Consider the following 21,130-nt stretch of genomic DNA (forward strand, 5'->3'; position numbering starts at 1 on the left):
ATTGGAACTCCCATTTGACCCAGTGATCCCACTTCTACGAATATATCCCAAGAACTTAGAAACACCAATCAGAAAGAATATATGCACCCCTATGTTCACAGCAGCACAATTTACAATAGCTAAGATTCAGAAACAGCCTAAGTGCCCATCAGCAGATGACTGGATTAAAAAACTGTGGTACATCTACACAATGGAACACTATGCTGCTGTAAAAAAGAAAGAACTCTTTTTTTTTAAAAAAAATTTTTATTGATTTTTTAAAAAATATATTTTATTGATTTTTTACAGAGAGGAAGGGAGAGGAATAGAGAGTTAGAAACATAGATGAGAGAGAAACATTGATCAGCTGCCTCCTGCACACCTCCTACTGGGGATGTGCCCACAACCAAGGTACATGCCCTTGGCTGGAATCGAACCTGGGACCTTTCAGTCCGCAGACCCATGCTCTATCCACTGAGCCAAACCGGTTAGGGCAAAGAAAGAACTCTTACCATTTGCAACTCTAGGATGGACCTAGAGAGCATTATGCTAAGCGAAATAAGCCAGTTGGAGAAAGATAAATATCTCATGATCTCACTCATTTGTGGAATGTAATGAACAACATAAACTGATAAATGAAAATAGATAGAGAGCCCTAGCTGGTTTGGCATTGGCCTGCGGTCTGAAGGGTCCCCGGTTCGATTCCAGGGGCACATGCCCAGGTTGCAGGCTCGATTCCCAGTGTGAGGTGTGGAGGAGGCAGCTGATCAATGATTCTCTGTCATCATTGATGTTTCTCTCTCTCTCCCTCTCTCTTCCTCTCTGAAATCAATAAAAATATATTTTAAAAAAATAGTTACAGAGACACAGAGCATTGAACAGACCATCAAAGCTCAGGGGGAAGGCAAGGGAGAGGGTAGGTGGGGTAAGAGATCAACGAGAGGACTTGTATGCATGCATATAAGCACAGCCAATGGACACAGACAGTAGTGGGGTGAGGGCATGTGCTGGGGGGCGGGAGAGGTCAATGGGGGGGAAAAGGAGACATATGTAATATTTTCAACAATAAAGAATTAAAAATAAAATACATTTCCCGGGAAACCATAAAAATTCTAGAAGAATCCAAAGGCAACAAAATCTCAGACATATGCCGAAGCAATTTCTTCACTGATACAGCTCCTAGGGCACTTGAAACTAAAGAGAAAATGAACAAATGGGACTACATCAAAATAAAAAGCTTCTGCACAGCAAAAGAAACCATCAACAAAACAACAAGAAAGCCCACTTCGTGGGAAAACATATTTGCCAATGTCATATCTGATAAGGGCCTAATCTCCAAAATTTATAGGGAACTCATACAACTTAACAAAAGGAAGATAAACAATCCAATCAAAAAATGGGCAAAGGATCTAAATAGACACCTTTCAAAAGAGGACATTCAGAAAGCCAAGAGACATATGAAAACATGCTCAAAGTCACTAATCATCCGAGAGATGCAAATCAAAACAACAATGAGATACCATCTCACACCTGTCAGACTGGCTATCATCAACAAAACAACAAACGACAACTGCCGGAGAAGATGTGAAGAAAAAGGAACACTCGTGCACTGCTGGTGGGAATGCAGACTGGTGCAGCCACTATGGAAGACAGTATGGAGTTTCCTCAAAAAACTAAAAATGGAACTCCCATTTGACCCTGTGATCCCACTTCTAGAAATATATCCCAAGAAACCAGAAACACCAATCAGAAAGGATATATGCACCCATATGTTCATAGCAGCACAATTCACCATAGCTAAGATCTGGAAACAGCCTAAGTGCCCATCAGTAGATGAATGGATTAGAAAACTGTGGTACATCTACACGATGGAATACTATGCTGCTGCAAAAAAGAAGGAACTCTTATCATTTGCAACGGCATGGATGGAACTGGAGAGCATTATGCTAAGTGAAATAAGCCAGTCAATGAAGGAAAAATACCACATGATCTCACTCATTCATGGATAATAAAGACCATTATAAACTTATGAACAATAATAGATACAGAGGCAGAGCTGCCTCGAACAGACTGTCAAACTGCAGTGGGAAGGCCGGGGAGGGTTGGGGGGCAGGAGGGAGGGGGGTAAGAGATCAACCAAAGGACTTGTATGCATGCATATAAGCATAACCAATGGACATAAGACACTGGGGGGTAGGGGAGGCCAGGGGATTGTCAAGGGCGGGGAAAAAAAGGAGACATATGTAATACTCTTTGTAATACTTTAAGCAATAAAACAATTAAAAAAATACATTTCCCTAAAACATTTTTGTGAAAATAGCACCAGTGAATTATAAATGAAAATAAAAACACACACACAAAAAGAGTTTCATTCTATGTTCAAAACCAAAGTTCTAGTCAATATATTACATATGTAACATTAGCACAATAAATACCTAAAATAATACAAGCACAAAATCACATTTACCTTTGTGTGAACAGTGAATTTGACTTTATCTCTTTCACTAAGAGCATCAGAAATGTCCACTTGCAGAGCAGCATCACTCTGAAGATCTACATTTATTGCTTTAAGCTGGAAAAAGAAAATAATACCTTAATAAAAATTCTGTGGGCTTTTATATTATTTCATTCTTCTCCCAGATAATTAGATAATGCAAAAACAAAACTAAAGTAACAAAATACTTTTAAATCTAAAAAATACTCAATTTCATTTAATCTACATACATATTTTGCGGCAGTTACTTTTGGCATGCTATTATCCTAACTAATTTTCATCTATACCATTCAACTATGCTTTGTATGAGTTAATGTATTAACTATAATTGATTCTTTAGTTTCACCCCAAAAGTAAACTGTCTTCCAAGAAGATGTTTCATTAAAATTCAAATGTTTTAAAATTAAGGAATGTACCCACCTTTAAGAACAAGAAAAATAAAATGGCCATAATTTTAACTCTATTATTTTAATTCAAGAATACACAATGAAACTATTAAGTGTAGTTAAATATATTACAGATATGACAAGTGCTAAAAAATGCTAACATACAGCACTCAATAACTCCTGTGATATAATTTCACATCTTATTCTGCAAGCTTTAATACATTAGAAGAATTGGATATGCTCTCCATTTACTTGTCTATTCATTTTTTTTTTTTAATCCTCATCTGATGATATGTGTGTGTGTGTGTTTTTAAATCGATTCTTAGAAACAGGAAGGGAGAGAAACATTGATTGGCTGTCTCCTGTACACACCCTGACCCGGGATCGAACCTGATACCTAGGTATGTGCCTTGGTCAGAAATCAAACCTGCAACCTTTTTTTTTAGTGTATGAGACGACATTCCAACTGACTGAGCCACTGGGCCGGGGCTCCACTAACAATTCTTAAGTTTCATTAATTTTTCTTCCCCTTTAAACAAATAAGCATTCTAACATGGTTGGGAAGTTTGGAGACTTACAAAAGAATCAAATACACTAAAAGAGAAAATAAATCTCAGCCAGATGCAAAGATATGAAATATTTCAAGTCTAATTAACTAACTTACTTCAAATACTCTACTTGTAAAACCCAGAACTTACTTTGCCAATCTCACTTAGTCATTAGCATTTCAAATTTACAATGTAAATGGAAAAAATGCTGGAAACAAAACTGTTTGTACTTTAGAATTACAATTACAATTATATTTTTAAAAGCATAATATGCAAATCAACCAAATGGTGGAATGACTAGTTGTCAGGGGGCAGGGCCAGCGAGCAGGCAGCACCAGGCCAGCCAAGGTGTGTGCCAGTGGGCAGAGGGAGGGGACGGTGATGGGGGGTGGTGGTGGCGATCAGCTGTGGCAGAGGGGTAATTGGGGGGGCAGGGCTGGCTGCACGCTGGCCAGCGTCGTCCCCTGATAGGCCCGCCCAGTAGCCTCCCGCAGAGGGAGTCCACCAGTGGTGGTGGTGGCAGCTGAAGCTGTGGGGGAGCAGGGCTGGCCTGGTTGCCTCCCACAGAGGGAGGCCAGACAATGGCTTAGGCCCGCTTCCCCCAAGGCCTGAGGGACTCCCCCAAGTGCATGAATTTTCGTGCACCGGACCTCTAGTGTATACATAAATGGTTTATAAGAAATACAACAAAATGTGAATAGCAGTGGATTTCCTTTACCAATATATATTCTTTTATTCTCCCAATTTTCCAAAATATGCATGTATTACTTTTATAAATAGGCAAGAAGTAAACCCTCTTTAAATAGAAATTCTGTAATTTATTAAAAGATAAATTTTATGAAGTTTTTCATTAAATAGGGTTGTTTAACTTTATTAGTAATGAAAAAAGTAACATTACTATTTCATTTTTGCACTATTGGTTCTAGACTGAGTAGACATATTTTTAAAAATAGCCTAGCTGGTGTGGCTCAGCAGTTGAGTGTCAACCTATGAACCAGGAGGTCACAGTTTAGTTCCCAGTCAAGGCACATGCTGAGGCTGCAGGCATGCAGGAGGCAGCCAAGCGATGATTCTCTCTCATCATTGATGTTGTTCTCTCTCTTCCTCTTCCTTCCTCTTTGAAATCAATAAAAACATATTTAAAAAAATACCACTGCATAAAATCAAACTTAAGATTCATAGAACATTGCCGAAACCGGTTTGGCTTAGTGGATAGAGCGTTGGCCTGCGGACTGAAAGGTCCCAGGTTCGATTCCGGTCAAGGGCATGTACCTGGGTTGTGGGCACATCCCCAGTGGGAGATGTGCAGGAGGCAGCTGATCAATGTTTCTCTCCCATCGATGTTTCTATCTATCTATCTCTCTCCCTTCCTCTCTGTAAAAAAATCAATAAAATATATTTTAAAAAAAAGAAAAAAGATTCATAGAACAAATTAATCACTATTTAAATTGCATGAAACTATTTATGATGGCAGTTAATAAAAACTTTACTGATAACTTTAATAAGATTATATATTAAGTTAAATTTCAATTAGTAATCATATTTTTAAGTTTATGCTATAAATATACATAAAACCATTTAATAATGTTTTAAAATTGTTACTGTACCAAATGCTACATGTAGCCCATTGACTGACAAAAGAAAATGAAATTAAAAGTTGCCTTGAATTACTATGAAGTTTTCTTTTTCCAATTATCTCACTGCCTTTGCAATATTGGAAACATTAGAGAATACTTTGTTCTTTGGTTTTCTTATTTCTATTCAGCCTTATTTTGGTCTTCATATTGCCCTTTCTACCTTTTCTCCAATCCCTTACCATATTTTAGTTTAAGAAACCTGTTTCCTTTTTTCTATTTACTCACATTCAGGCCACTTTAAAAATGTTTAAAAGAATGAATAATGGCTCCCCCCAAAATATCTACATACAAATCCCTGGAACATGTGGATGTTACATTATATGGTAAAGAAGGACTTTTGCAGGTGAAATTAAATTAAGGATTTGGGGATGGGGAGATGATCCTGGATTATAAAACTAGGCAATATAATGAATCACCTCCCTCAAGTAATCCCCCCACTACAAAAATTTCATTGAAAGCTAATCATTAGCTATTTCTTTAATTCTAGATGCATGTTTTTTACATTTTAACATATCTGAAATAAGAATGCCTTGCAACTGATGACAAATTACAGTTTAACTGGCATTTTTTTCTTAGTGGTATATAAATGAAAATGTATCTTCCAATCAATTGTACCCTAGATTTGATAAAATATCATGTTGTAAATTTGCTAAATACATAGAATGTATGGCAGATTTTCTCCTTTGTTTAAGGAAAAGTCAGTAATTTTAGAGTGTGTTTATTAGGGGAAAGAATCAAAGCAAACAACTTGTGATTCATCAACAGTGTGTCTGAGGAAATGCTAATTAGTCTACATTCACTGGTTTAATCCTTATCTGGTCAATAAACATTGTACTTTCTTTTGTCAAATAATAACTAGGTTAAACATTTGTCAAGAAATTTGTCATGGTCAAGAAAAAGACTAGAAGATAAAATAGATTAAGCAACATCAATACATAATCATTAGAAAAATAATTTAAAGGCCTATTGTTGACAAATTAATTCTCCACATATAAATATTTAGTAAAGAAGACAGTCATTACTAGTTTACTACACTGGCTCATTTATAACAAAGTATCTACTTTAGAACCTAAAATATTAGTTGTTTATCTTTTGCCAGAAAAGCCAATGTATAGAGATGGGTGGATGAAGGAAGAGGAAATGAAGGAAAAAACTTTATTACAATAGTCTCTCAACTGGTCTCTTGCTTCTGCCCTTTCCCTTATTCAATCTACTAGTAGCCCGGTGCACAAAATTCGAGCACATTAAAAGGGAATTAATTAGCGGAGATATATTAATATTGCTATTTGCCCTTTCTCTATAATAGAAGTGTGAGAGATGAAAGGAAATTAGTAAAATGTATATGAAAATAATATATAAATTTATTAATAAACAGTAACAAAAGGATATAACAACAACAGAGGCATGATATAAAAACGACAAAAACATGAAAACAACAAAAACATGATATGAAAACAACAGTGATAGAAACAATGACTGATAAAGTGACTAAACTTATTCTAATATCTCCCTGTACACCACATTAAGAGTGAAAACACTTTCAGAGTGCTTGACTAATTTCCCTTGTGATGAAGTATTTAGAACTTTAACTGTAACTTCACATGCTCTTCAAACTCGAGAGAAAGCAACATATAACTGACCATGTGCAAAAACTGGTTCAGGTAGGAATATGCCTACTCTGTCTAGCGTTTGTCCTTGTGATTTATTAATAGTCATCACAAATGCTGGCATCACAGGAAACCGTCATTGAATCAATTTAATTGGGAGGCCAGTGTCAGATGGGGACAAATTAATTCTTGGAATCAGAACAACCTCTCCCTCTGCAGATCCTGTTAATATTTCAGCTTCGATAATGTTAGGTTATAATCTTTTGATAATAAATCTTGGTACCATTACAAAGACCCCATTTACTATTGAGATTTCTCAATAGCATGATTGCACCCACTTTCAATTTTAATTTATGACACGGCATTCCTGAAGGAGTAATACTATTAAGAAATTCAATGGGAAAATTTTCCTTTTCAGCATCATCTGTGGAATCAATGGAATCATCACTCAAATATGTGTGAAAATCTCCATCGAGTATATCCAAAATTTCTTCATTTAATTTTTGAACATGCTCATTTTTTGGACAAAGAATTGCACGTTTAGATGTATTTTTAATATTATCTATAGATATAGTATTTCCAAAGGTAGCTTCAATAATAGATCCATTACAAATCATTTCACAGGGGATTTCAATAATATCCATTCCTAAATGAAAACTGCTATCAAGTTTGCCATCTCCAAGTTTTACTAACCATCCACTATAAGCAGAATCCTCTAATCTCATATTTGTTGTAAGAGACAACTTTCTGAAGCATCCCCAAACATTGCAGTACTTTACACTCGTTTGTACTATAGCCAATCCCATAGCAATTCAGTACAATACTGAGACATTGTCGAAAGTCCCCTCCAAGAAGAACTTTCCCACCAAATACAACATTCAGACTCATAATTTCTCATAGTAATTTGTCTATGGTGTTTATAGCATGACTGGATGCCATGGTGCATTCATCAATAATGAGAAGTTGGGCCTTTTTAATAGTTTTAGCAACTTCACTCTTTATATTGAGTCTAGAAATTGAAGTTTCATTTAATGGAATCAGTAATTTATATTGGGAATGAAAGGTGCTTCCACCGAGAAGTAAATTTGCAGCAATTCCTGTAGACGCTGTGGGTAAAACAGTACCACCACGACCTCTAAGATAATGTATTAAAACTTTATACAGATATGCAGGTGAATAGGATTCCTAGCTGGCAGGCCCCTGACAGCAAGCTGGCCACCTGTCGATTCTGTGAGGAATAGGGCTCCCTCCTCCCTCCTGTCAGGGTCCGGGGTGCAGGTGAATGGGGTTCCTGGCTGGCAGGCCACTGACAGCAAGCTATCCATTCTTTTTTTTTTTTTGTTAGTCCTCACCCAAGGATCTTTTTCCATTGATTTTCAGAGAGAATGTAAGAGAGGGGGAGAGACAGAGAGAAACATCGATGTGAGGGAGACACACTGATTGGTTGCCTCCTGCATACTCCTGCACCCCCCATCGGTGGGGCCAGGGATGGAGCCTGCAACTGAGGTACCTGCCTTTGACCAGAATTGAACCCAAGATGCTTCAGTCTGCAAGCCAATGCTCTATCTACTGAGCCAAACTGGCCAGGGCAACCATTCTTTTTTTTTTAAATTATATTTTTATCGATTTCAGAGAGGAAGGAAGAGGGATAGAAACATCAACGATGAGAGAGAATCACTGATTGGTTGCCTCCTGCACACCCCATACTGGGGATCGTGCCCTGACCGGGAATCGAACTGTGACCTCCTGGCTCAACCACTGAGCCATGCCAGCTGGGCAGGGCAGCCATTCTTGATTAATAACTCCTAAATTATTATCTTAAACTCAGACCTCTTATTTTAAGTTCCCAATCACAATTTCAAGTTACCAACCAGACATATTCCCCTGGCTGTTTTCACTTATTAAACAACCTAGTATCTTCAATGTGCCAGCCACTGTCCTAGGTGCTAGGAATAGAGCAATAAAAAGACACAAACCTCACCCATACAGACCTGACATTCTAGTTTAGCAGGTAAGAGATTAGATGCCTAATAGGCACTTGAAAGCTAACATATCTAAAACCAAACTTATTATCTACCTTCTAACTCTGTTCTTCTATATATATATTCCTCATTTTCTCCTTCTCCTCTGCCCAGCCCATGTATTTATTTAGTCATGATGCCTTGTCAATTCTATCTCCTAAATATCTCTTTGTTATGTCCCCTCCATCCTCTCTTCCACTGCCTTAGTTCCACCTCATCTGGCCTACTGCAATGATCTATTGATTGGTTTCTTTGCTTTCTGAAAGAGTCAATCTACCCCACCCCGCCTCCAATATCAGAGTATTTGCAATGCTAATTTCACCTGGGCATAGGTCTTACCCAGGTTAAAATCCTTCAGGACTTCCCACTGCTTGGAGCCTTCATCATTATGTACTTTACACTCTACCTGTAGTATCCGTATCTACCCTGCTTCCGGTAAGAACAAGTGCTCCAGGTGGGACCAAATTATCTACATATATTAGCAAATTTTCCCACAAAATTCCTGATGAACATTTAAGGATTAGCTTATTTAGGTGATGTCATAATGGTTACCCCAGGACTTAGAGTTAGGCTGCCTGAGTTTGAATCTAGCTCAGCCATGGGCAAACTACGGCCCGCAGGCCGGATCCGGCCCGTTTGAAATGAATAAAACTAAAAAAAAAAAAAAAGATCGTACCCTTTTATGTAATGATGTTTACTTTGAATTTATATTAGTTCACACAAACACTCCATCCATGCTTTTGTTCCGGCCCAGTTTAAGAACCCATTGTGGCCCTCGAGTCAAAAAGTTTGCCCACCCCTGGGATAGAGTATGTGTATCTGGAGGGACATACTGAGAAATGAAGCCAGCCTTAAAGGGTTATGAATGGTGTTTAATGCTAGCCTAAGGAATTTGGACCTTGTTGCAAGAAGAATTAGGTCCACGTTTTTTGGCTAGTGGTGCTATATGATTTAATTATTTTAGTTAGGTAACTAGAAGTAATGTGAAGACTGGATTTAAAAGTAGTAAGACTGCAGACAGACCAATGACATGTACTGCCACAATCCAGGCAAGAAATAGCAGAGACCTTCACTGGGGGCATGCAAATGAAAGATAGGACACACAACATTTGGAAGATAGGATACAGAACATTTCAGAGGTGAAATTAACTCGCCTCAGTGACTGTTCTGATATGGGGATGGAGGATATGATTCAGATTTTTTGCCTGCATGATTGGAAAATGATGACATTATGAAGAAATACAGAGGGAGGAACAAAGCTAGGAGTCCAGGAGAGGTGCAGATACTCCACCTGAAGTAATTTTGAAACAATAAACATATTATTTAAATTCAAATTAAGTGCTAAGAGAATTATTTCATCACACAGGCATCCACTGCTTTTATTTAACAAGCACATCAGAGCAAATGTGTCAAGTTCAAAGGGCTCATTTCTTTACTATATAATGTTAAATTTAAAAGGCCTTCATTTGTGAAAAATCAAAAATCCCCTATTATGTAGAGCCGTGGCTAAAGAGATTCATGTGGCCAATTATTTTTGTTATTGTGTATTTTTAAAGTCTTTTTTTGAGTTTCTACAAAACAATATTTTCTTAATACTGTAAGATTCTCTTCTATTTCAAATCATGATGAAAATTCAAGGCTGCTTAAAAATATATTTAAACATATTGACTTTAATTTTGCTTACTTGCAGCTCTGTATGAAATGCTTACATTATTATTTTTGAATCTGTGATGTCCCCTCTGCAATTTATATCAAATATGCACTTCATGCTTTTTCTCTATCAAGACTATTAAAAGGCTGAACAAGGTAATGCAAACCATAGGTGCAATGTCTAAAAATTCTGATTATGGCAATCTATTTCTATCAGAACAAGTATGACACAAAGAAATTTAAAAGGCTAGATAGTTCTATTCCTGAAATGAGGAAACAGCAGGATAACTTTATGCAGCTATACAGTGCACAGCGGAATCTTCTTAGGTTCTTGTTTAAAAAGTAGTTTTCTGTCCTTCTCCCCGCTTAAGAGACTGACTTACTTATGAGGGCACAGACCCGGAAACTTGTTTTTGAAACACCCTAGAGCCTGTGATTCCGATGCAAGTGTTTCAAGGCCACTTTGAGAAACACATGCACTGTGTCTGATGTCAGAAACATGGGTTTGAAGTCCACCTCTCCCACTCCTATCCTGGCCATGTGACCTGAGACTACTTACTTTCTCTAAGGTTCAGATTTCTCATCCGTAAAAGGGGAATACTAAAAGCTTCACAAGGATAAATGAGATAATATAATGAGAAAATGCCTCGACAGTGCTTTAACACAGTACCCAGCTATTATTATTATTATTATTATTATTATTATTATTGTTATTATGATTTATCAATTCCACAGGACAAAAATAAGGAAGGACTGGACATACATCCATAATCATCATGGCATTATAAGTGCTTTCTAATTCATGGTAATGTTTTTCTATTTTCATCTACAAGATTCTACAAGAGCCTCTTGGTCAGGCATGCTCTTTGTCCTCCTCTACCTTTAATTTTATAATACATGAAAAAAGTTTTTGGACACATTACTTAAGTGGTTCCAGTTCTATAAGCAAATCTTACCAAAGGCATAAAGCCAGGAACACAAATATTCACTGGAAAATACTCTACATCAATATAAATACTAAAAAAATTGAAACTTTTACTGAACATTAGTCAGATTTTTACAAGGAAGCAAATCGTTTGCTTTTCCCGGTAGACCACGAAAATATGATGAAGCTGTTATCTAAATAAGTAAAAGGCCATATACTTTATATTTGAAAACAGTCCGGTAGGGCACATGCCAGGGTTGCAGGCTCCATCCCCAGCAGGGGGCGTGCAGGAGGCAGCCAATGAATATTTGATGCAGAGATGTTTCCATCCCTCTCTCTCCTCTCCCTTCCTCTGGCTCTAAAATAAAAGCATATTTTAAAAAATAAAATACAAAATATAAGTGGTCATCTAAACTCCACTATCTTATCCCAGAAGATACATATACACATTTACACACACACATTTTAAAATTAATCAAACTACAATTTTTAGAAGTAACCAGAAATACTATATGAGGCTTTTGCACTAAAAGTTTTAAATGATGCTTTTGTGTAAACTGAGAAATTCATTAATTCATCATCTAGCAAATAAAAGTATGCAGCACCTTCTGCATCTGTCTTATTTAAAAGCTTTATAAAGGTCACCAGCGAATGCTACCTATTATTAAAAAAACACCAATAATATCCTAAAAATATTTCATCACCTGCCAAAAATCGACTAACAGATGTGTCTCTCACATGACCTAAGGTGAGTAAGTAAAATTAAAATGGAAAGCCAAAGTGCAGGCTGTTAAATGTGAGTGAACCACGGAACCTTGCTGAGCTGCAATCATCATATATCAATATTTTCCAAGTGTTCACTTGCACAAGGCACTGTAACGATCACCACCCGTCAGCAAAGGCGGGGGGCGGGGGGGGGGTGGTCGGAAGAAGTCGGAACCCCGAAGGTCCTTTCTGAAGTGGAATGCAATTCACTTCAAAACAAGGTTAACTCTGACAAGGGTGCGTTTTTTTGGACATTAAGAAAAGTGCTACCAGCACTTTGCAAAATCTGGTAGGATAGTGGAGAAGAGTTAAGATTCGGTGCGTGCAGCATCCCTCGCAAAGAATAATTTATAAAAGCCCGTACTATTTATTACCAGTTTTGGAGAGAAAGAAGGGCGGGCGGGCGCGGGTTTAAGAGGTCCGCACGGGGAAAGTGAGGGTGCCGCCAGGAAAGTCTGAGCACGGGTTTTCATAGCCCCCCAAAGTGGCGAGGGGAGGGAGTCCCGCTGCGGCCTCCCCCTCCTCACCTACGCCCCAACCCTGGAGGGGGAGGAGGTCCACTGCGGGGTCCGCGTCGGGGCGGGGACCCGAAAGCGGCTGCGGGTCTCCAGGAAATCAGAACCCAGCGTCCCCGAGGGAGGAAGGGCTGCAGAAGGGCGGGGCGCGGGGCGGCGAGGAAACTGAAAGGAGGCCGGCGAGGAAGGGGTGGCGCGCGACCCCGGACCCTTCCGCGTCCCACACCCCAGGGCCACGGCGGGGGAGGGAGGGTCCCGCGAACGAGGAGGTAGAACTTACTCCGCGGTCCTCCTCCGAGAGGAAGTCGGGGCCGTCGTCCAGGCCTTCCTGCGAGGTCGGAGGGGCCCGGCGCGCCCGGGGAAAGGACGGAGTGAGGGAGACACAAAGGGAGACATTAGTGCCAGGCCGGCGGGGCCCCCAAGCCCGCCCCGCGCCCACAGCCCCCACCGCGCGCCGGGGGCTCAGCGCCGCTAGAGAACACCCACCATCATGGCTGCTCCGAGGCGAGGGCCAGCGCAGGCGCGCTCCGCACCGCGGGGCCGGAGGGAGACCACGGCGGCGGGAGGGGCGGGGCGGGGCGGGGCGACCTGGGGGCGGGGCCTCTGCGCAGCCCCGCCCACCCGGCGCCGAGGCTGGGGTCTGCCGGCGGGGAAGAAGGGAGGCGGGGCTTGCTGCCAAAGGTCTGGGCCCCCGAAGGCGTAGACCCACTCGGCGGGGACGGCTAGAGGACGGCGGGCTCTGGCCCGGGCGGGCTGAGGGTCCCTGGGGGAGCTGTCCAGTTCTCTTTCCCTGAGGGCTGCGGCGAAAAACCAAGCAAGCGCCCTCGGGAAGCCGCAATAAGTCACCTAATCTTTGTCTTGTGCCACAGGATAATTAATCACAATTAATATTTTGCCGGAGAAGTTGTGGGAACCAAGGGCCTTAATAGTCAGCAGTCAGGCTGTAATCAAGTTTTTACTGCTGGCAAGGTAATAAATAACTACCTGAGAGTTTGGGGCGCTAATGGTTGAGCACTATAAAAATGAGCGCTCCTTTCCTTTACACCAAGAAATGTCCCCACACCTACTTCAGCTGTCCAGCTGTGTAGATCACACGGGCGTCCACAGGCAGTTCAAGTGACAAGGCAAAACCATTCCTTAACATCGGACCACTTTACCTATACACACACAAGCAATCCTGTGCTTCCATTCAACTAATGGCATCTTTAGGTGTTAAAGCTAGAAAGCTCAAAGTCCAATTCAAATCCTGCCTCTCCTTCATTACACCATCTAGTAACCAAATGCTATTGCTTCTGTAATTGATTATCTGCTGTTACTTAAACCGGTCCCATTCCTCCCCACAACGTCCTTCCACAGCAATTACCCTCAGCATATCTCCTCTGGATCTTTGTAAAATTCTCCTAACTTTTTTTATTTCCATATCTCTTTCCTCCATTCTACATACAATAATCATCAGATATTATTGATGATTACACTACTGCCTGTTCAATAATCTTTACAAGTCTCCATATGTAAAAATCTAACTCCTCAGCCAATGATTCCAGGCCCTTCACATTTTATTTTCTCTGAGTTTTGCCAGGCCCCTTGTTCTATCCTATTGAATGGAAGCTATCAAAACAATAATATTAAATTTACTAATTCTTCCATGAGAATTTTTAGCTTTCATTTTGTATATAAGGAGAACTGAGACATAGAGAGATTAAGTTACTGCCCCAAAAGGGTTATTTTCCAATATTAGAGGGATGACTTTATTTTTTGTCTTTTGTTTATTGTTACCCAGTGCATTGTAATAAGTACTAGAGTAGTGTTGAAGTATGGTAGCAATCACCTCAGGTAGAAACTATAGTTTAACTTTAACCCTGCTGTTTGGCTTCTGTACTTATTTGCTTTGTTTAACAATAGAAAAGTTATTTTAGTTTTCTGAATTATATAAATCACCCCATTTGATTACATACCCTATTGATTGTAATGTGAAATCCCATTGATTGTGGTCATACTGATCTTAGAAAGCACATTTTCCTTTACCTGGGAAGGACAGCACAATTATCCCAAGGTCAGAGGGCTCCAGTTAATGTGTCCTTGTTGACTCAGTGTTCCGGAGACCCAAAAATTGTAATTTAGATAACATGCTTAAGTCTGACCAGGTTCCTCATTCCAGACCCGAGGGCTCTAGATAATGTGTTTCTGTCAATTCAGTGATCCAGAGACCCAAAACTGTAGTTTAGATGACATGCTGCTTCTGCTTCTGTAAACTGCTTTTTGCAAATCACGCTCCTCATTCCAAACCTTGGGATGTAATTAATACCTTTGTGATCTTTGCCTATATAAGTCTGGTTTTGCAACCATATTATTACTATGAGATTTGGGAGACCAAGATGCCCCCTCATAGTCTCGGATTGCAATAAATGTGAATCTTTAATTCGGCTTCTTGAGGCATCCTTCCGTGATTCTCGGGGTACATTACAATAGTGTTTTCCATTGGGAGTCATGAAGCATCATTCAGAATCAGTGTAGTGTGATGAAATGTCAGAAGGAATGTTTCAGTAATTTGTTGGTAATAAAAAATGCCAATATGGCCCTAACTGGTTTGGCTCAGTGGATAGAGCGTCGGCCTGCGGACTGAAGGGTCCCAGGTTCGATTCCAGTCAAGGGCATGTACCTTGGTTGCGGGCACATCCCCAGTAGGAGATGCGCAGGAGGCAGCTGATTGATGTTTCTCTCTCATTGATGTTTCTAACTCTCTATCCCTCTCCCTTCCTCTCTGTAAAAAGTCAATAAAATGTATTTAAAAAAAAAAATGCCACTATGTCCTAATGACCTATTTCTGGATTGAAGATAATGCCTATAAAGCTCCACTTCCTAGATGGAGAGAGAAGAGTGGTGCTACAATTAATGTGTACAACTGATAGGAGGGTCAGGTGTGTCCTTGTGGACAAAGGTCAAGAAGTGTCATATAGGACCACCTCAAAGATCTCTGATTATTAATTAAGGGCTTTAAATTTCAATATTTAAGCCAAGTCCAGAAACATTGAAATTCTCAAATGCTAAATTTAAAAATTACTAGTTACGAAAAAGGACATAATTTAAAATATGTGTAGCCAACTAAAATGATTTAATAAGTCATATAGTGGTTGCTGTCATTAAATCAGTAGCTGAAAACTCATGAGTAGAGAACCCAACCTTGAAATAATTAAGTAGCTTATTAATACCTAGCCTTCCTTTCTGAGCAAAGGTCTCAAGCTATCTTTTGTGAATGATAAAAAGAAATTATCAGTAACTAATACTAACAGCTATCAAAAAGCCAGTTACAATTAAGGAATATCAAAAGAAAAGAAATTAAGATAAGCTCACATAACAGATTTTTCTACTACTTATAAAATAAATCAAGAAGATATTAAAGCTGAACCACTCCTCTAATACTTTTAACCAAATAATCAACTTTTATCTTGCTTTGATAGATTTCTCTAAAATTATCTACTTTTATATAAATTCTAAAAGCAAAGTATGTTGAGTCACAATCTGATTACTTCAAAGATTTAGCTACATGAACGTAAAATGCTATAATTGTGAATAGTTTACCAACAGTGTGTTTCAAAAACAAGTGTATTGGAAGATTTAGAAAATAGTAAAATTTTAGAGAATAATTAGAGTTACTTTTAAATTTTGGAAATAAAAAATTGTATTTGCCTTGAACATTTTGTCAAACAAAAATCAATTTTTATCTAAAGAAATACTTTAAATGTGTGAAATAGCCCAACTGGCGTTGCTCAGTGATTGAGCATCAACCTATGAATCAGGAGGTCACAGTTCACTCTCAGTCAGGGCACATGCCCAGGTTTGTAGGCTCGATCCCCATTGGGGGGTGTGCAGGAGGCAGCCGATCAATGATTCTCTCTCATCATTGATTTTCTATCTCTCTCTCCCTCTTCCTTCCTCTTTGAAATCAATAAAAATATTTAAAAGTTTGAAATCGTAATTATTTAATTACATGGAGAAGAAAACTTTAATTCCTTTTATCATGTTCTGATCAAAGAAGTTTTCACCAAGACATATTTTTATCAATTCCTCACATTCTCAAATCTAGGAGACCCTATTCTATTTCGGATGACCTTTGGGTCATAATTTTTCCTCCTTCTTTCTGGGAGTTATGCTACAAAATTCTCTACAGGAAGATTGCAGAACTCCATTTTCTTCCAGGATGTGCTATATTATTAGGATGCCTAATGTCAAATAACAAAAGAGTCAAATCAAATAAAGTTGAGCAGCAAGGAAATTTATTATCTCACAATAAGAAAGTAAAAAAAATTAAGAAGTCTACGGGAATAGTACAATCAGTAGCTTCACGGTGCCATCAAAGACCTAGATGCCCTCCAACTCTCCAATCTGCCATCTTCAGTGACCACCTCATTCTAAAGCTGGTACTCCTCATGATCCAAGATGACTGTGGCAATTTTAGGTTTCACATATGGACATAATATTCACAAGCAGAAAAAAATTTGTTTAGAAAATTTCCCTCTCTCTTGTAGACCTCTCATATTTCAGTCTAATGCTGGATCTCATGCCCACCTTTAAAGGGGACTGTATAACTAAGATTAGCTTAGAGCAGCAATTTTCAAGTGATGTGCTACAAGAATTTAAAAAACATGCAATACCTGACCTTTTAGTCAGGGGTACCGACCTCTTTTCCCTTAGATTATCAAATAAAAAAGTAGCAACAACCAGCACAACACTAGCCATCCGGTGACTTTATTAATTAGTTTATGTGTGCCATGAAATGGAAAAGGTTGAAAATAGTTGGCTTAGCCCTGGCCAGTTTGGCTCAGTGGATAGAGGGTCAGCCTGCGGACTGAAGGGTCCTGGGTTTGATTCTGGTCAAGGGCACATGCCCAGGTTGCGGGCTCGATCCCCAGGAGGGGACGTGCAGGAGGCAATGAATGGTTCTCTCTCATCATTGATGTTTCTATCTCTCTCCCCCTCTCCCTTCCTCTCTGAAAGCAAGAAAAATATATATTAAAAAAAGAAAATAGTTGGCTTAGAGTCTAAACCTTAGACCAGCCCTAGCTGGTTTGGGTCAGTAGATAGAGCATCAGCCTGTAGACTGAAGGGTCCCAGGTTCGATTCCAGCCAAGGGCACATGCCTGGGTTGCAGGCTTGATCCCCAGTTGGGGGCATGCAGGAAGCAGCCGACCAATGATTCTCATCATTGATGTTTCTCTCTCTCTCTCTCCCTCCCTTCCTTTCTGAAATCAATAACAAATATTTTTAAAAAGCAAGGCATACTTTATTAAAATGTATCAATAAGCAAACAAGCAACACAGATACCATATATAGGTTAAAAAAAAAAAAGTCATGTCTCAGCAGGTTGAGGTGGAAAGGCTAATGTTCCAGAGATAAAAATTACTCTTAAGAGAAACAATTAACTCCCACTTCTCTGGGATTCAGATCTGGGAATCAGCACCAATGGTGAATCAGCTGGTCTTGATCATGGTATCTGAGGACCAAGAGAAGAAATGACATGACTTCTACAGATCCAAGGGCACGTGCAGATTAATTGATTAATATCAATAACTCTAATCTGTTTGGAAGAATTCTATTTGGAAGCCAAAGATTATTGAACTAAAGTCTAGCGTATTTCCTTTTTCTTATTTTTAACATGAGTTTCTAAAGGGAGAGACGTAGAGGACAGTTTAATTTTGCTCCATGCCTAGAACATTAGCAACACATATGCTAAATTTTCTGTTACATTTTGATATTGATAATTTGAAGACCTCATTCCTCCATCACAGAACTGTAGTGCAGGCACAATACATAAAGCCTGGAGGGAGCCCGGCCAGGGTTTCTCAATGGTTGAGTGTTGATCCTTGAGCCAAGAGGTTCCATTCCTGGTCAGGGCACATGCTCAAGTTACGGGCTTAATTCTCAGTAGGAGGCTTTCAGGAGGCAGACAATGGATGATATGTCTCTCTCTTCGATGTTTCTATCTTTCTATCCCACTCCCTTCCTTTCTCTCTAAAAATCAATATAAACATTTTTAAAAAAGAAAGAAAAGAGGCTATAAAAATTCACTCCTTCCTTTTATATATATTAAAAAATCCTAAGGGAATATGGGACAGTGCCTGAAATATGATATCATAAGTGGTCAGAAAAATTAATATTGGGGCTAAAATTTAAGATTCCCTAACTCACTAAGCCAGATATAAAATGCCTTAGGATAAGGGAAACCAAGCTCTATCTAGATATATTTTCTTTCATCTTTTGTCATATTCCATATTTCACATGAGGATTCGGGCCTTATAGAAAAAGCAACAAGAACTCAAATCTTTCAGTTATTTGAAATAAAATATCTGACTTAATTTGCATTCTAGATTCAGTGGAGCAGACTAAGAACCCTACTGTAAGAAGAATTCTATCCAGAGATCATTGTGATTTTTTAAAAGTCAGAAAACTTTCAAACATCTAAAATATTTAATTTCCAAAAATTAGATTTTTACTCAAATTTTCAAGGACACACTTTTTGTGCAACATGAGATGAAGCTTTTTTTTTTTTATTAGCTCATAGAAAAAGATGATTTTAAAATATTTTACAAAATTATTGGATTCTATGCAGCATGTAAGTTATTGTTTTTCTAGTTAAGAATTTCTACTTTCAGAATAAAAATATAAGATATTCTACTCTTCTCTAGGGTTCCCCCCTCCTTCTTTCTTTTGTGTGAGAAGCTTTTTCACTTCCACTTTTCCCTATATTTTGGAAGCTGAAGTATTTTTTTTACAATTCTGGTCTGCAAAGAATGCTGATGACTCAAGATGTCTCCAGAAAAAGTGATTAACCCCCAAAACAAAACTTAGCAACTTCTAATCATTTTTGGATATTCCCTCTACTCACAGTGCACTGTCATCAATATTGTATATTTTCATCTTTGGAAGATTGAAATCTTAGGAGTTGAGATATGTCTTCTCTTAATCATATCACATTAACTTTTAGAGCTAGATCCTTTATTATTTTGATCAACTAATAGATAATAAATCTTAAAATTGACAATTACATTCACTATGCTGACAAACAGGGCTTCCCCCCCCCCCCCCCAACACCAGATGAGTTCTGAATAAAATTTCAATTTGGTAATTGGGTCGTGCAATCTCTTGTGCAACAGTGAGTGAGGCACTGCAGCTTTAAAAAAGTGGGACTATTAACAGGTCTTAAATTTTTAAAAAATTTTTATTTATTGATTTAGAGAGAGAGAGAGAAACATTGATTTGTTGTTCCATTTATTTATGTATTCTATGGTTGCTTCTTGTATGTGCCCTGATGGGGGATCAAACCCACAACCTTGATGTATGGAGACAATGTTCTAACAGAGCTACCCAGCCAGGGCTATTAATAGGTTTCTGTAAACATACTTTCTAAACTATTTGTCACAAAATGTGCTCTGCCGGATTTGTTTTTCTTTTTTGACCTCCTACCCCATTTCATCTTTCCCCTACCTCTCACCTGTGCAACTACAAATATGTTCTCTGTATCTAGGAGCTCCATTTTTTGTTTTCGTTTTTCAGATTCCACATATAAGTGAGACTATATTTGTCTTTCTCTCGCTGACTTATTTTACTTAGCATAATGACCCCAAGGGTCCACCCTTGTTGTCACAAATGCAAGATTTAATTATTTTTTATAGATATGTCATATCTATATCATCGTACTGTATTTTCTTCATTCATTCATTCATCCATGGAACTGAGGTTGTTTCCATATCTTTGCAATATTTTTTAAAATATATTTTTATTGATTTCAGAGAAGAAGGGAGAGGAAGAGAGAGATAGAAACATCAATGATGACAGAGAATCATTGATTGGCTGCCTTCTGCATGCCCCTTACTGGGTATCAAGCCCACAACCTGGGCATGTACCCTTGACCAGAATTGAACACGGGACCATTCAATCTGCAGGCCGACGCTCTATCCACTGAGCCAAACCGGTTAGGGCCAGCCTACGATATTTTGTTACAGCAGCCCAAATGGAGTAAGACACTGTCTTTATAATTTCTCTAAATTCATTCCAAAATAAAAAGTTTATTAAAAAAATATACTCTGAGAAGGGATTCAGGCATCCATCGCACAAAATGATTAAGAATGCCTGTCCTAGCTTGGCTAGTGTGGTTCAGTGGTTGCGTGTCGACCTGTGAACCAGGAGGTCACAGTTTGATTCTTGGTCAGGGCACATGGCCTGGTTGCAGGCTCGGTCCCCAGTAGGGGGCATGCAGGAGGCAGCCGATAAATGACCCTGTCTCATAATTGATGTTTCTATCTCTCTCTCCCTCTCCCTTCCTCTCTGAAATCAATTAGGAAATACCTATACTAATAAAAGGGTAATATGCTAATTAGACCAGACAGCTTCTGGATGTCCTTCCAGACAAAACCACAGTGACGGGGGCTGAGGCAGAGGCAGTTAGGGGCGATCAGGACGCCAGGGGAGAGCAGTTAGGGGCGATCAGGTCAGTAGGGGAAAGCAGGTAGGGGGCGATCAGGCCGGCAGGCAGGGGAGCAGTTAGGGGCATCAGGCAGGCAGGGAGGCGAGTGGTTAGGAGCCAGAGGTCCCAGATTGGGATATCA

General features: G+C 39.1%; 1 protein-coding gene across 1 annotated transcript in view; it reads right to left on the minus strand.

Annotated features, from left to right (window-relative positions):
• SNX6 (sorting nexin 6) overlaps positions 1-13,067 on the minus strand; it is a 57,360-nt gene extending 44,293 nt beyond the window's left edge. Inside the window, exons 1-3 of the mRNA XM_070427861.1 lie at positions 13,014-13,067; positions 12,808-12,855; positions 2,447-2,551 (exon numbers count right to left, since the gene is read on the minus strand). Of these exons, the coding sequence (XP_070283962.1) occupies positions 2,447-2,551; positions 12,808-12,855; positions 13,014-13,019 (159 nt within the window). The 5' untranslated portion in view covers positions 13,020-13,067. The remainder of the gene's footprint in view (positions 1-2,446; positions 2,552-12,807; positions 12,856-13,013) is intronic.
• Between the last annotated feature and the right edge of the window lie 8,063 nt (positions 13,068-21,130).

The sequence above is a fragment of the Myotis yumanensis genome, unplaced genomic scaffold (genome assembly GCF_028538775.1).
Source record: "Myotis yumanensis isolate MYYU_CA2020_CCGP unplaced genomic scaffold, mMyoYum1.0.hap1 SCAF_1, whole genome shotgun sequence".
In the NCBI taxonomy this organism is placed as follows: Eukaryota; Metazoa; Chordata; class Mammalia; order Chiroptera; family Vespertilionidae; genus Myotis; species Myotis yumanensis.